The sequence below is a fragment of the Vanacampus margaritifer genome, chromosome 14 (assembly GCF_051991255.1).
Source record: "Vanacampus margaritifer isolate UIUO_Vmar chromosome 14, RoL_Vmar_1.0, whole genome shotgun sequence".
NCBI lineage: Eukaryota > Metazoa > Chordata > Actinopteri > Syngnathiformes > Syngnathidae > Vanacampus > Vanacampus margaritifer.
The window spans coordinates 6,833,759-6,846,257 of record NC_135445.1 but is presented as its reverse complement, the minus strand read 5'-3'; the positions used below and the strand labels follow the sequence as shown (position 1 = coordinate 6,846,257).

Sequence of the window (12,499 nt, the reverse complement as noted above, 5' to 3'; positions counted from 1 at the left end):
CCCTACTTTATGGCACATGCTTGTAATTGTGGTGTGGATTGTAATTATTTAAAAATCAATGCGCCTCTTAATTCATATCCTCCATCTCTGTCATTAACTCTTTTGGGGATGCTTGATGGTAATAAATTATGTATTGCTTTTACACATCATTTGCCAAACAAAAATCTAATAAAAAGTGATGTATAGCAGTGATAAGTAATAAAGTACAAATACTTTGGCACTGTAAGTAGATTATTCAGTAATATGTACTTGAATATTTATTTTTCTGACGACTTTTTACTTTTACTCACTACATTTGAAAAACAGTATCTGTACTTTACTTTGTCTTATTCTAACAAGGCGTTTCTCAATTATAAAGTATCACACCCAGTGAGCAGGAATTTCATAGCTGATTCCAAAATGATGAGTTGTACTATTAATCATTGGTACAATATCAACTGGTTGATATTAGACTGTAACAATTGTGGTGCGGAATGCGCCACGGCTTTGACTTATTTCGAGTCACAGTGTCGACAGACTCTTCTTGCCCAACCAGTTCACACTTCACAGTATCCAAAACACCTCAAGGAACAGTTCATCAGAGAAGTCTGAATCACTTGAAAGATTTTATGCTACATGTTACCACACTAATCTCCAAAACAGATGGACCCTGCAGCCATTTTCGGCTCAGAGGTCAGGACCCCTTCTCAACCTCCCACCAACCTGAGTGTGCCACGAAATATGTCAACTCTTCATGGCTGCCACTTGGTGGCATGTTCAGTTAAAAAGAATGTCAGAAATGTATTAATTGCACATTGCTCATCACATCACATTTATTTTTCAATTGCAAAACAGACCAACTGTCCAGTATACCGAAAGCACCAGCTCACAGCCACAGGTGCGACATAATAGAAAAACTGCAAGTAGAAACACAGGATTGATAAGGATAGTTGGCGATTTTACATGAATTGAATATTCAATCAAATTAAGAATTGTAGAGATGCTTAACAGGTTGTGAGTCGCACAATAATGACTCTCACAGTTTGGTGGGTGAATTGTCCAATTCAACAAATTTACCAGCCCCATATACGACATGTTTTTGTTGGTGTTGAATCCACTGTAAACAAAAGCCCCATCACAACATAATCCACAGTCCTAAACAAAATGATAACAGTGCATTTCCTCAAATTGTGTGACCTTTTGTCTAAAGCAAATCCTTTCAATCAACCTTTTGTATTGGCCCAAGTGAAAAAATGAACCCCACAGCTTAAAAAAAAATAAAAATACACACCTTCAATGATGTTTATACACCGCCGGCCACTATTTGAGGAAATGCAGTAAATTTGTACTTTTTTTTCTCTCATCCCCCTCTGCTGAAGGTTTGAGTCCGCTGGCTACCAAATAAGCAAAGCAAACCCGCAGTTTTGAAAGTCTTCCCTTTTGTCATTTACACACGTGCGTATACCTCCACCAAAAAAATGAGCTTCGACTTCCTGGATGCGAAAAGCGCAGGTAAGCGCAGGTAGCGTCTTTTAGCGGCGAGCGCCCGCCTTAGCCGTTCAGTCTCTGCGTGACCACCTCCCGATACATGATGGAGATGTAGACAAAGAGGAGGAGGATGACGAAGAAGTCGTCCATGAACCCGAGAAGGCCGAAAAGCGCCTCGGGGAGGATGTCGAGCGGCGAGGCCAGGTAGGTGAGGGCTCCGACCAGACAGAGGAGAATTCGGATTCGAAACATCCAGAACAGGCCGCCCATGGAGAACATTTCCCTGAAAGCGTGGCGGAGGAGGGTGGGTACGTCACGCAGCCTGTCCATTAACTGAGAGAAATAGAAGGAAAAGTGGACAATAAACAAAAAGCCTGTGATGATTATGCACAAAATCATAATTAGGTTATATTAAGTTATTATTGTTGGCCTGCTCCCAAAACAGCTGATGTCTGGACTTTTTTCTCCAGCCGGCAGATGAAGGTTGTCTCCACGACAACGAGACGATATGCCTAGCACAGTTGTGAAGGGCACTGATACACATCCATATCCATAATAACACATACTATTATGTACAACATTAAGCAACAATGTGCTTGACAGTGATGCTAGATGAAAGTATTTGGACTCGTCTGACCGCAAAATGCGACGACCTTAGAACTGTTTGACGTCAGATGTTCTTCTACTGTACAATAAGTGTATTAGAGTACCTGCCAGAGCCTCGCTGTGTATTTCTGCTAAAACTCACAGATCTCGGCTGGCCGGAGAAGCGACGGTTGTAGTCGTTGATGTCTCTTAAGATCAGCTGAGGCTCTGCCTCTCCATCTTGGACCCTTTGAGGACCGGCATGCTCATGGAACAGCGGGAAGAGCAATGTCACCTGGACACAGGGAGGAGGAGAGGAAAAAATGATACAAGTTGTACGGTAGCTTAGAGGAAAATCGAAGATTAAAAGATGTTAAAAAAATAAATAAGATGTGTCAAGTCTCACCATTTGTCTGCATATGGGACAGTTAATGGCACCCAACCAGGCGCCATACCGCCAGTAGGCTATAATACAGGAACCTACATGGGGATGGGACAGCTACATTAAATTACAATAAAAGCAAATGGAACATTTTCCTCTTAATACCTATCCATAGGTAAAAACTACGAAGCCAATTCCACCAAACAGCAGCGGTACAATATCACACATACCGCAGAAAAGATGACCACAGTTGGTCTCAACAGGTAGAACAGCTTGTTGTAAACACACGGGGCAAGACATGTCTCTATAATACTGTTGCCTGGGTTCCGGCTGGGGATTTTCCTCCTGGGATACATAAATTCAAATTAAAACACGTAAAGATTCACATTGCTAAAATTCAGATGACCTAGAATTACAAATGTCATATTATACCAGTAATTTTTTTTGTTGAAAATAGGGAGCCAATTCAAATAGAATCCAACAACTATTATTACCGATCGTTTTTTTGTACTTATGTGATTTTACTGTTTCCGCTTTTATATGACATCCATATTTATTACATCCCCTATTTTGCCTGCAAACCTGCTCTGTTTGAAGCTGCTGTCGGACAGCCCGTACATGCTCCTGATTCTCCGGATGAATATTCTGCTGCTGCTCCTCTCTGTAATGTCAATATGTAAAAAAAAAATGATGTCGTCAATAAAATAAACAACTCAGCAATATGACTTCAAATCACGCAAAAACACTGTTTTTAGTTGAATTTGCTTACCTGCAGAGCAGCGTCAGGATTCCTGCTAGGAAGGTGATGGTGAGCACCACAACAAACAGAACTTGGTTGCTCACACCTTCTATTAACGTGTCTTCATCTTGGATGAGGTAGTCCACGTCCCCACACTGATTGTCCTCCATCACCCACACTCATAACCTGATCATTAACTCAATTACTGGGGTGAATAAGCATAAATATTGCGCAATTGCTTATCACACTACATACCAACATGCAGGTGCACCAGGTTGGCATTCTAACTAATCTACTCACCTTTGCAACAAACTATCCCAGGTGTTGGTCTGTACAGACGTTACTTTCTAGGATTATGAGGCATTGCCTGCCAGTAAATGCAGTCTCTTGTGACGTTCGGATTACAAGTGAACAATGGCAATCGTTGGTAAGCATAGCAAAAGACCTCGTACGCTAAATCATTTACATTCGCTGCTAGCTGCTAGCAAGCCACTATCGTTTTAAAGCGTCTTGAGTCTTACCGAAGATGTTCTGTGAATGAGATTTTCTGGTTCAGCGGAGCACGACGTCCATTGGAAAGTATGAGGTAATCCCATAGCGCCGTTAGTAAAACCTTTTATTATTATTATTATTGTTGTTATTATTATTATTATTATTATTATTCTCATTCCCGTCCATTACATATTTTTCAATGTGATGTCTGGGTTTTATGGCGTTTGTATATACAGTATAGTAGAAGCTCTCAAAATAATTATTTTAGGATTTTTAAACTCCTGATAAAGTGACGTCCGTCACTTTGGACCATTTCACGGATCTTTTCCGGGTCGCTCTTGTTACACCGTCGCAGTTCCCTAGTACTGTATGTAATCTTATTCTTTGAACATCTCTGGTTATAGCTGTGGTGCTGTCAATTCGCAGTTTTAACGTTAGATGGCAGTAATTTGCCTCAACAGTAATATTACTTTCATCAAACTGTTACGAAGAAGTACCAGGCCTTCATTCGTAGCAAAAAAAAATGCTGTTATCTCGAACAGGGCACTAGTTTTACAAACATATTTATTTATTTGTGGCAAAAAAAATGCCTCGTTATGCTCAGATAGTGATGGGTCCTGCGGGTAGTGGTAAGGTAAGTTATCAGACGATTCTTTAAATATTAGTTTGAGGCACATATTCGAGATGGCATCGTGCCTTAGCTTGTTAGCACTTCAGCTAACAACAATTCAAGATACACGTGCTTTACTTGTTATTGTTTGACTTTACAGAGCACCTACTGCTCCACAATGATCCAACACTTTGAGTCTTTGAACCGTTCTGTTCAAGTGGTCAATCTTGACCCCGCGGCAGAACATTTTGACTACCCTGTTATGGCAGGTGAGTAATTCCACTAGATCACACACTTTCCACCAGTACTCAGTAGATCAAAAGCTTGATATTAGGACCAAATATGATTTGTGATATGAAAATCTCCCGGTATCTCTGTTGTCAGACATCCGTGAACTCATCCAGGTAGACGACGTGATGGAAGATCAATCTCTTAGATTTGGCCCTAATGGTGGATTGGTCTTCTGTATGGAATACTTTGCCAACAATTTTGACTGGCTGGAGGAGGCCTTGGGTCACGTAGAAGATGATTACATCTTGTTTGACTGCCCAGGTGACATGCAAAGTGTTTTCTAGTTAAATCCATTCCCAGGTGTCTTTAATGACAGGTTTCTGACTTTTGTTGGGGGAATAATACACACATCATCGTTTCAAGGTTGTAAGTACATTTATTGTAGATGTGCACTTTTAAGATGAACATCTTTGCCGTTTTCCAGGTCAGATTGAGCTGTATACTCACCTCCCCGTCATGAGGCAGCTGGTGGAGCAGCTACAGCAGTGGGAATTTCGGGTGTGTGGTGTCTTCCTGGTGGATTCCCAGTTCATGGTGGAGTCTTTCAAGGTTTTGTATTATTTTTCAGATTAAACACACCATTTTATATATTCTTAGTTTGACCCGATTAGAATGTGAAATGCATTAATGTCTCGTCTGACTACAGTTCATCTCGGGAGTCATGGCGGCACTGAGTGCCATGGTGTCTTTGGAGATTCCCCAAATAAACATCATGACAAAAATGGATCTGCTCAGTCCCAAGGCCAAGAAAGAAATTGAACAGTAAATGCAATTTACCAAAAACAAATAGTAAAATAAATGCACTGTGGTACCTTGTAGTACATTAACTCTTTGACTGCCAGACGTTTTCAGAAAAGGGATGCCGTGGGTGCCAGCCGATTTAAGCATTTTTGACTGATCTTTCAAGGTCCACAGAAAATTATGTGTTTGGACTATGGAAACACACATACTACCAAATGAAAGATTGGACTCTGATCTTTCATCAGAAAAAAAGTTTGTTTCTACCTTATTCCGTTTTTCAGTAATCAACAATAGAAAATGGTTAGTTTCACCTCTGTTTTGAAAAAAAACCCCCGTCTTTTAACGTCTTTGGCACTCCTCCATAGGATTTTACTAAACGTTATTTAACGTTGTTGGCAGTCAAAGAGATAAACTCTACTAAGGTTTGTCCCCTAAATGCAGCCTTCTGTTTTCACAAGGTACCTTGATCCCGATATGTACTCCATGATGGAGGATAACTCTGACAGCATCAGAAGTAAAAAGTTCAAGAAGCTGACCAAAGCTATTTGTGAACTGGTAAGGCAGTATATCTGATACGGTCATTTACAGATGTGAATGGTGATTATTTTAATAATTGATTCATCTGTTAATTATTTTTGGCAAATTGGATTTTAAAAAAAAGTTTTCATTTTAATGCCTTTATTTCAAAACAAGTCATTATAAAAAATAATAACTGCAGAAAATGAGCAAAAAAAAAAAATGTTGGTTGAATTACTGGCTTGGTCTGTAATGTTTCAGAAAATAAGCAAAAATGTTGATCATTGTTTTCCAAAGTAAAATCTGATTTTTGCAAATGTTTATTTTGAGAGAAAAAAACACACCAAGATAAACAGTCTTAGAATATTTACTCTTCCAAGGATGTGGACAATTTTATATTAAGGAAAGTCTCCAATTGATTCTTAAAAATCATTATTTTTATGTTATTACATGTCGATTATTCGTTTGGGATTTTGTTTTTACTAGGATTATAATTTGCCAGAATCATGTTTGTTACGATGGTTGATCACGCAAGTGGCTACTGCTCTAGAAATTAAGTTGCACAAAGTACCCATGATTTGGAATAGAATCTAATTTAATGAGTTGATTCCATCCCAAGAGGATGATGATGTGCGGTCGTGTTTGAAAGTTCTCCGTTTGTCTACAGATTGATGACTACAGTTTGGTGCGATTTATGCCCTTTGACCGGACCGATGAGGAAGGTATTAATATTGTACTACAACATATTGACTTCTCTATACAGTACGGAGAGGATCTGGAAGTCAAGGAGCCAAAGGTAAGAAGTATAATTCCTTTTATAGGGAGACGAGTCCTTTATTCACGACGAGCATGCTGCTTGTAACTTTGACATGTCATAATTGTAATAATTGCGTGAAAAAGTCTTGTCTTGAAAAATGAAACAAAAACATTAAGTAGAGCAGTGATGTCTTGTGTTTTCTTCTGCTACCAAATAAATAAATAAATATGCTGTGCCTCATTCATGTCCTGAAAATCCTGTAAATTTGGGCCGTCGTAAATCCAGGACCGCATTTATAAGTACAATTTTGATTAAATAGGCATTCACTTCCCATTCTATCCTCTTTCACAGGACACCGATGAAGACCTTGGTGACACTAATTATGATGAGTTTTTCCAAGGCCAAGTGGAAAGCTGAGAAATGTCATTTCAGGACTTAACTTTGCCATTAAACTCCCTAATAGGCAAATGAAGAACAGGAAGTGTGGCCAGTAGATAAAAGACTTTGTTGAGTTGCTGTCTTTTTTTTATTCTTTTTTTTTCTTTATCCTGTTGGATTTTATCATGACGCTTTGTTGAAAAATACGTTGTAAATATTATATTTTAGTAATGAATAAATATCCAAACGGCATCTTCCCGTTCTTGAGTAAATACGCGTTTATGTCGCCCCTTTGCGACCATTTTGTAAAGTGCTGTGTGGCCTCTTCCGGTTTCATCTGAAGGGTGGGAAAGGCGGAAGCAGCATCGCACGGTTCTAAAATTGGTCGCCGAGTGGTTAAATTCATTTATTTGTCCTTCACCATGCCGGTAAGTGCATTCATTTTTCGTGGTCATAGGTAGTAAATACAGTTGTGAACTCCAAATGTACCGAACTCAAGACAGCGTTGAGTTTGCTAGCTTTGAAGTTAGCATCATAGGCTAGCAAGGTTAGCAATCGCCCCTAAATGAAAATGGCTTGTAACAGCTTCAGTCAGCATCTAGTGATGATGAACCTTGTTAGGAATGTTAGTGCTAACGTTATGTTTCGAAGTAGTAGCAGTAAAACGTGCGACTTTTCGGCAGCGATGCGAGCAGCCGCTGTAAATTTGGAACTTGTCAGCAGCTGTGTTTGAACCTCTCTTGTCAGGCGTATCATTCGACCATGCAGGAGGAGAACACCAGGACGGTGGGCAACATGGCGTTACTGCCCCTGAAAACACAGTTTAAGGGACCGGCGAGAGGAGATGGTGAGTAAGCTCGCCCTTGCTTTGCCTTGAATGATTTTATTTGCTCGCAAAGATAGCCATTTCTTCCTCAAAGTAGCTAAATTGAGTAGTTTGTGGGTAACTTCCTGTATTGATAGTTCCGAACATCCGGGCATTTTCGCAATGCAAACGCTTCCTTTTCACGGTTTTTAAATATTTGTTGTTTTTTATTTCCATTTATATTTTTTTTTTTCACATTTAATTTTTGATTTGTTTTTTAGCTGCGGTTTTTATTTTCACTTTTATTTATATATCAATTTTGGCATTTTTGTTCCTCCATATATGCCTGTTCTTGAAAAATTATAGTCTGACAAAAAAAATCACGTTAAGATTTCAATTCATCCCCACCCCAGAAATGTACTTTTTTTTTCTCCACCCAGTGTGGCCCAGTTAGTCTTCCTAAATTACTAAAAAGTGCTTGTGTTAATTGTCTTAAGAGTCTGACACATAATTTAGAAATGTATAGCACGTTTGTCAACATGTTTTTGTCCATTTCAGGCATAGATTCTGACATTATTGATGAGGCGATCTACTACTTCAAGGCTAATGTCTTTTTCAAGAACTACGAGATCAAGGTGAGACGTTGCGTGAGCACTGTGCGATTACTCCACACTTCAAGCCATCACACTGAATGTTGAAGGACAAAACAGCTCTTCACTGACTACAGCTCATGCATGTTGCGATGAAGTAGCTGTGCACTTAATTCCTTAACATGCCCAAGCTTGCTTCCTCTTATTGCTAGGCATGGAAGTTAAAAAATGTTTGGAATTGCACTACTCCTCTGTGAATGAAATCAATTGTGTTTACTTTGTGTGTTTGTGTGTTTTCCCCCCCTCCAGAATGAGGCAGACAGGACGTTGATTTACATCACACTCTATATTTCCGAGTGTCTGAAGAAGCTGCAAAAGGTAAATCATATTCAAAGCTGATGTTTCTTTGCATTTAAAGTTAAAATGTTAACATTTGAACACAATCAAGGATATTCTATTATAAACAAATTAATGCGAAGGACCTCAAGATTTTTATGCAAATATATAATATGCATTTCTATGGTCTGTTTGTGTGGCATGTCGGATACATTTTGGATATGGACACAAAATCCACAGACCATTTTTAGTGTTTTAATGTAACCATTTTTTGATAATCATAATCACAATAGTCAACATGTTTGCCGTGTTACTCTGCAGTGCAGCTCCAGGGGGCAAGGGGAGAAGGAGATGTACACGCTCGGCATCACCAACTTTCCCATTCCCGGAGAGCCTGGCTTTCCACTCAACGCCATGTATGCCAAGCCAGCTAACAGGCAGGAAGATGGTGAGACACGGGGCTCAAAAGCACACTCCAGGAACCAACAATAAATTGCAAACAGTACAGTTTGGTTAGTCTAGTTTGCGATTTGGTGCTATTTTTTACGCGCATGAAAGAGGATCCAGATAAGAACCGTTTCCAACAATTAACAAAAGCACATGAATGATAATAGTCTCTAACCTTGTCCAGACACGATGAGGTTGTACCTCCAGCAGATCAGACAGGAGACCGGCTTGAGGCTATGTGAGCGCGTGTTCGACCCCCAGACGGACAAGCCGAGCAAGGTGAGTCTACTTTGTACACATACAAGGAAATCCATAGTTGTTTACGTTTAAGGACCAGATTGTTCAGCTCTGAAAAACTTCTGACCATTCTGGTCTCTTTTCTTTCAGTGGTGGATGTGTTTCGTCAAGAAGCAGTTCATGAACAAGAGCCTGTCTGCTCCGGGACAGTAAACGAGCAGTGTGCAGTGTTTTCATCGGCGCCTGCCCAGAGGGATGCTTTATTTCTTAAGGTCGGAGTTGTGTTTTTTGTGGTGCAATTTTATACTCTTTGAGTTGATAAGGATGTGTCCTCACTTAAAAGTGAACGTTCAATTGAGCTGTTGCTTAATTCAATAAAGCAATTAGGGATGTGGGACGATGTTGTTCTGTGTTGTTAAATGTTTTAAGGAAAGTCACCTTTGCGGTACTGTAAAATTGTACAAGGCATTTTTATTTTTGTCATTTAAGGCACAGATTCCTTCACACTAATCGAGAGCATCTGGATTGGTTTGATCACCTTTTTAGTCGAGAAACTTCTGAATATTTTCATCACATGGAACCATAAATTAGAGAGATCAACCAGTATGACTGTAAATCTTGCATGTTAGTGTATAGCCCAGATTTTTTTTTCTCCCACCAAGCCTTTTGCAGTTAAAACTGATGCACGTTAAGCACTCTCAAATAAGTTGGAAGCAAAAACAAGTTTGAACGATGGTTCACTTTATTTCACACTGTACTACCCTCTCAAACATAAAACACAACTACTCTATTAACACTTGCCCGAGCAAAAAATGGTAAATAGAACTACATTATATTCTAATATGCCCTTTTATTTTTCCACAACATAAGCCCTCAATGTTTTTTTTTTTAAAGGCACTGTAGGCTGTATGGCTCAGTGTGGCAGACGTACTGTAACCCCACCCCCCCCACCCTTCAAAAAAAAAAACCTCTGCTGGTTCTCATTTCAAAATAAATACATTATATAAAGACAAACTAAAATTTGAATATGCTGCATGTATCAAGGAGAATGGAAAAAAAAAAGAGATGGCTTGTGCAGAAAAGTTGTTGAACACATCTCTCATTGACGGGCCAGAAGGAGACGATGTTCTCCCTCCCGCGAGTTGTTAAATCTACAATCTGAAACAAAACACAACCCAATCAAACTTAACATGATTTTGAGTGCAACTCCCAACACGTTTCAAGTTATTGCACTCACTTATGAGATGTCAGTCATAAGCCATCTCTTGACTTTTCCGCACACAACGTGCAACCTTTTTCTTAAAAACACCCTTGGGATCGTCACGCCACTCTTTCTGCAAGCCACGCACAAAATATGAGAATTTAGTCTTTATATTGACAGGCGTTGAAGCTTGACTTTGGCAATGGGCACGAACTTACAGCTGCGTCAACGTTGGCGGGAGAATCGCCGTTGGGGTCCGCCAACATGGAGATGACGCTGATCATTATGGTTTCCACTGTATGGATTGGCAACCAGCGCTCCTCCGGCTTCTCGTAGCCATACTTGTCTTCTCCGGGCTCGTGCAGGATGGAAATACAGACTTCACCATTCTTTGCAACTACCCCCCCAAAAAAATGAATGTGTGACGGTTAAAATGTGAACCCAGGTTGTGTATGAAGCAGACTAGTTGAACACAAACCGTTCGGGTGCCAGATTTCTGTGACAAACTTCATTTTAGGTGGTCTTAAAGGATAATCCTGTGGAAAGGTTAAAGTGGCCTTGAAGAACCCTCCTTCACTACAAAAAAATGCAAATATAGAAGTTATCAGTTGAAATTTGCTTGCCAATGACTGGAAGATCGTCACTTACAAGAGTGTGTCCTGGGGTCCAATGACGACCACTTCCCACTGAAAAATGTCATTGTCGTCCACAAGACCAGCCGAGAAACCTTCCACTGGGTTCTTGTTCAGATCTGAAAGGTCATATTCGATTGCTGAGACGTGGCCCCGGTAATGTGGTAATATACTGGCGAATAGCACGTGAACAACACATGCTGAATACTTTAAACAGCTTCAGCTTGAGATCGAGTCCTTTTTACTGGTCCTCGTGCCCAGAGTGAGAATTTCACGTGTGAGCCAGTGATTGAGCAACAGCAACTAGCCTAACTTGTAAGGTGGTCCACTCTTTGTTCGATAACGCACTATAATATACAACTGCGTCTCAACCAAACAAAATCTTAAACGTATATGCTGTAGTTGAAATACATCACAGAGTTGCGCCTCTAGTTGGCGATAGCACCGCTTTGCTAACTTACCTGCTAATTGTTTACGTAGCAACAATGCCGACTGACCCGTCATTTTCCCCCCTAACTAAAACGTTACCACTCTGCTATTTTATGGTACTTTCTCTAAACGGTGTCAGGCAACAGACGCCGATAAATAAGACATTTGACAACATCCACGTTTCGTCGTTCTCTAATGACGCCGATCACACGAGCTAGTAGTGAAAAAAGCTCACAGGAAGCTTGAGATGACCGAAATATTTTTTCTCATTTATGACTAGCAGGTAAACACGCTGTCAGTATTTTAAAGAAATATGTGAGTAATACCAATTAAGTGACAATTTTTGTTGACGAACAGAAAAAGGTTAATATTCTTATGTGCGTGTATGTTGGGGAAAGGGATGGGGGGTGCTTTTAACAATACAACAGTAAAGTAAGCCTGTAAGACAAAACGTGGGGCAAATGTGTAGCTGTATGTAGAAATGATTGATTTTTCAATGTGAATTTATATATTTAAAAAAAACTTGTTTTCAATAATATGCCAAAAATATGTTCTATCACATCAACATACATTTTATTAATAAAATCATAGGTCAAGTAATCGCTAATTATTTCTTTTCCTGTTTCAAACAAATGTGACGCCATCAGATTGCGCGCGCATATTCGAAGCCGAAAGAATGGCGTACACAAGCCGACTGACTGAAAAGGATCGCAAAAATTACTTTAGAAAACTAACATCAGGCGGACTAACCCTAACCTCAGTATTTTGAAGAAATTAGTGAGAAATACCAATTGAGTCACAAGTTTTAGTGAGCTTTGTGTTAAATAGAAAAAGGTAGAAGTTATGGATTTTTTTTCAATGTTC

The 12,499-nt window shown here is 39.7% G+C and overlaps 4 protein-coding genes across 5 annotated transcripts; 2 read left to right on the top strand and 2 right to left on the bottom strand.

Moving 5' to 3' along the window:
- Positions 1 to 783: 783 nt before the first annotated feature.
- Positions 784 to 3,698, bottom strand: rnf170 (ring finger protein 170). Of its 2 annotated transcripts, none has more exons than XM_077586356.1 (7): positions 3,474 to 3,698; positions 3,204 to 3,378; positions 3,017 to 3,095; positions 2,665 to 2,779; positions 2,459 to 2,532; positions 2,216 to 2,347; positions 784 to 1,800 (listed from the first exon to the last, which is right to left on the bottom strand). In XM_077586356.1, exons 2-7 carry the CDS (start codon positions 3,341 to 3,343, stop codon positions 1,531 to 1,533), a joined length of 810 nt encoding a protein of 269 aa, XP_077442482.1. In that variant the 5' UTR covers positions 3,344 to 3,378; positions 3,474 to 3,698; the 3' UTR covers positions 784 to 1,530. The 2 variants fall into 2 exon arrangements, with proteins under 2 accessions (XP_077442482.1, XP_077442481.1); XM_077586355.1 differs by having other exon boundaries at positions 3,204 to 3,359; positions 3,474 to 3,697.
- A 404-nt stretch (positions 3,699 to 4,102) lies between these two features.
- gpn3 (GPN-loop GTPase 3) lies at positions 4,103 to 7,210 on the top strand. Its single transcript, XM_077586354.1, has 8 exons — positions 4,103 to 4,299; positions 4,436 to 4,544; positions 4,660 to 4,827; positions 4,991 to 5,115; positions 5,213 to 5,328; positions 5,766 to 5,862; positions 6,491 to 6,619; positions 6,932 to 7,210. Exons 1-8 carry the CDS (start codon positions 4,252 to 4,254, stop codon positions 6,995 to 6,997), a joined length of 858 nt encoding a protein of 285 aa, XP_077442480.1. The 5' UTR covers positions 4,103 to 4,251; the 3' UTR covers positions 6,998 to 7,210.
- Positions 7,211 to 7,222: 12 nt separating this feature from the next.
- On the top strand, positions 7,223 to 9,770 carry arpc3 (actin related protein 2/3 complex, subunit 3). Its single transcript, XM_077586357.1, has 7 exons — positions 7,223 to 7,386; positions 7,706 to 7,805; positions 8,322 to 8,398; positions 8,663 to 8,731; positions 9,011 to 9,137; positions 9,321 to 9,415; positions 9,524 to 9,770. The coding sequence occupies exons 1-7, from the start codon at positions 7,381 to 7,383 to the stop codon at positions 9,584 to 9,586; spliced, it is 537 nt and encodes a 178-aa protein (XP_077442483.1). The 5' UTR covers positions 7,223 to 7,380; the 3' UTR covers positions 9,587 to 9,770.
- A 323-nt stretch (positions 9,771 to 10,093) lies between these two features.
- On the bottom strand, positions 10,094 to 11,883 carry LOC144064102 (ubiquitin-conjugating enzyme E2 G1-like). Its single transcript, XM_077586358.1, has 6 exons — positions 11,668 to 11,883; positions 11,223 to 11,325; positions 11,053 to 11,150; positions 10,793 to 10,971; positions 10,611 to 10,707; positions 10,094 to 10,531 (listed from the first exon to the last, which is right to left on the bottom strand). Exons 1-5 carry the CDS (start codon positions 11,708 to 11,710, stop codon positions 10,621 to 10,623), a joined length of 510 nt encoding a protein of 169 aa, XP_077442484.1. The 5' UTR covers positions 11,711 to 11,883; the 3' UTR covers positions 10,094 to 10,531; positions 10,611 to 10,620.
- Between the last annotated feature and the right edge of the window lie 616 nt (positions 11,884 to 12,499).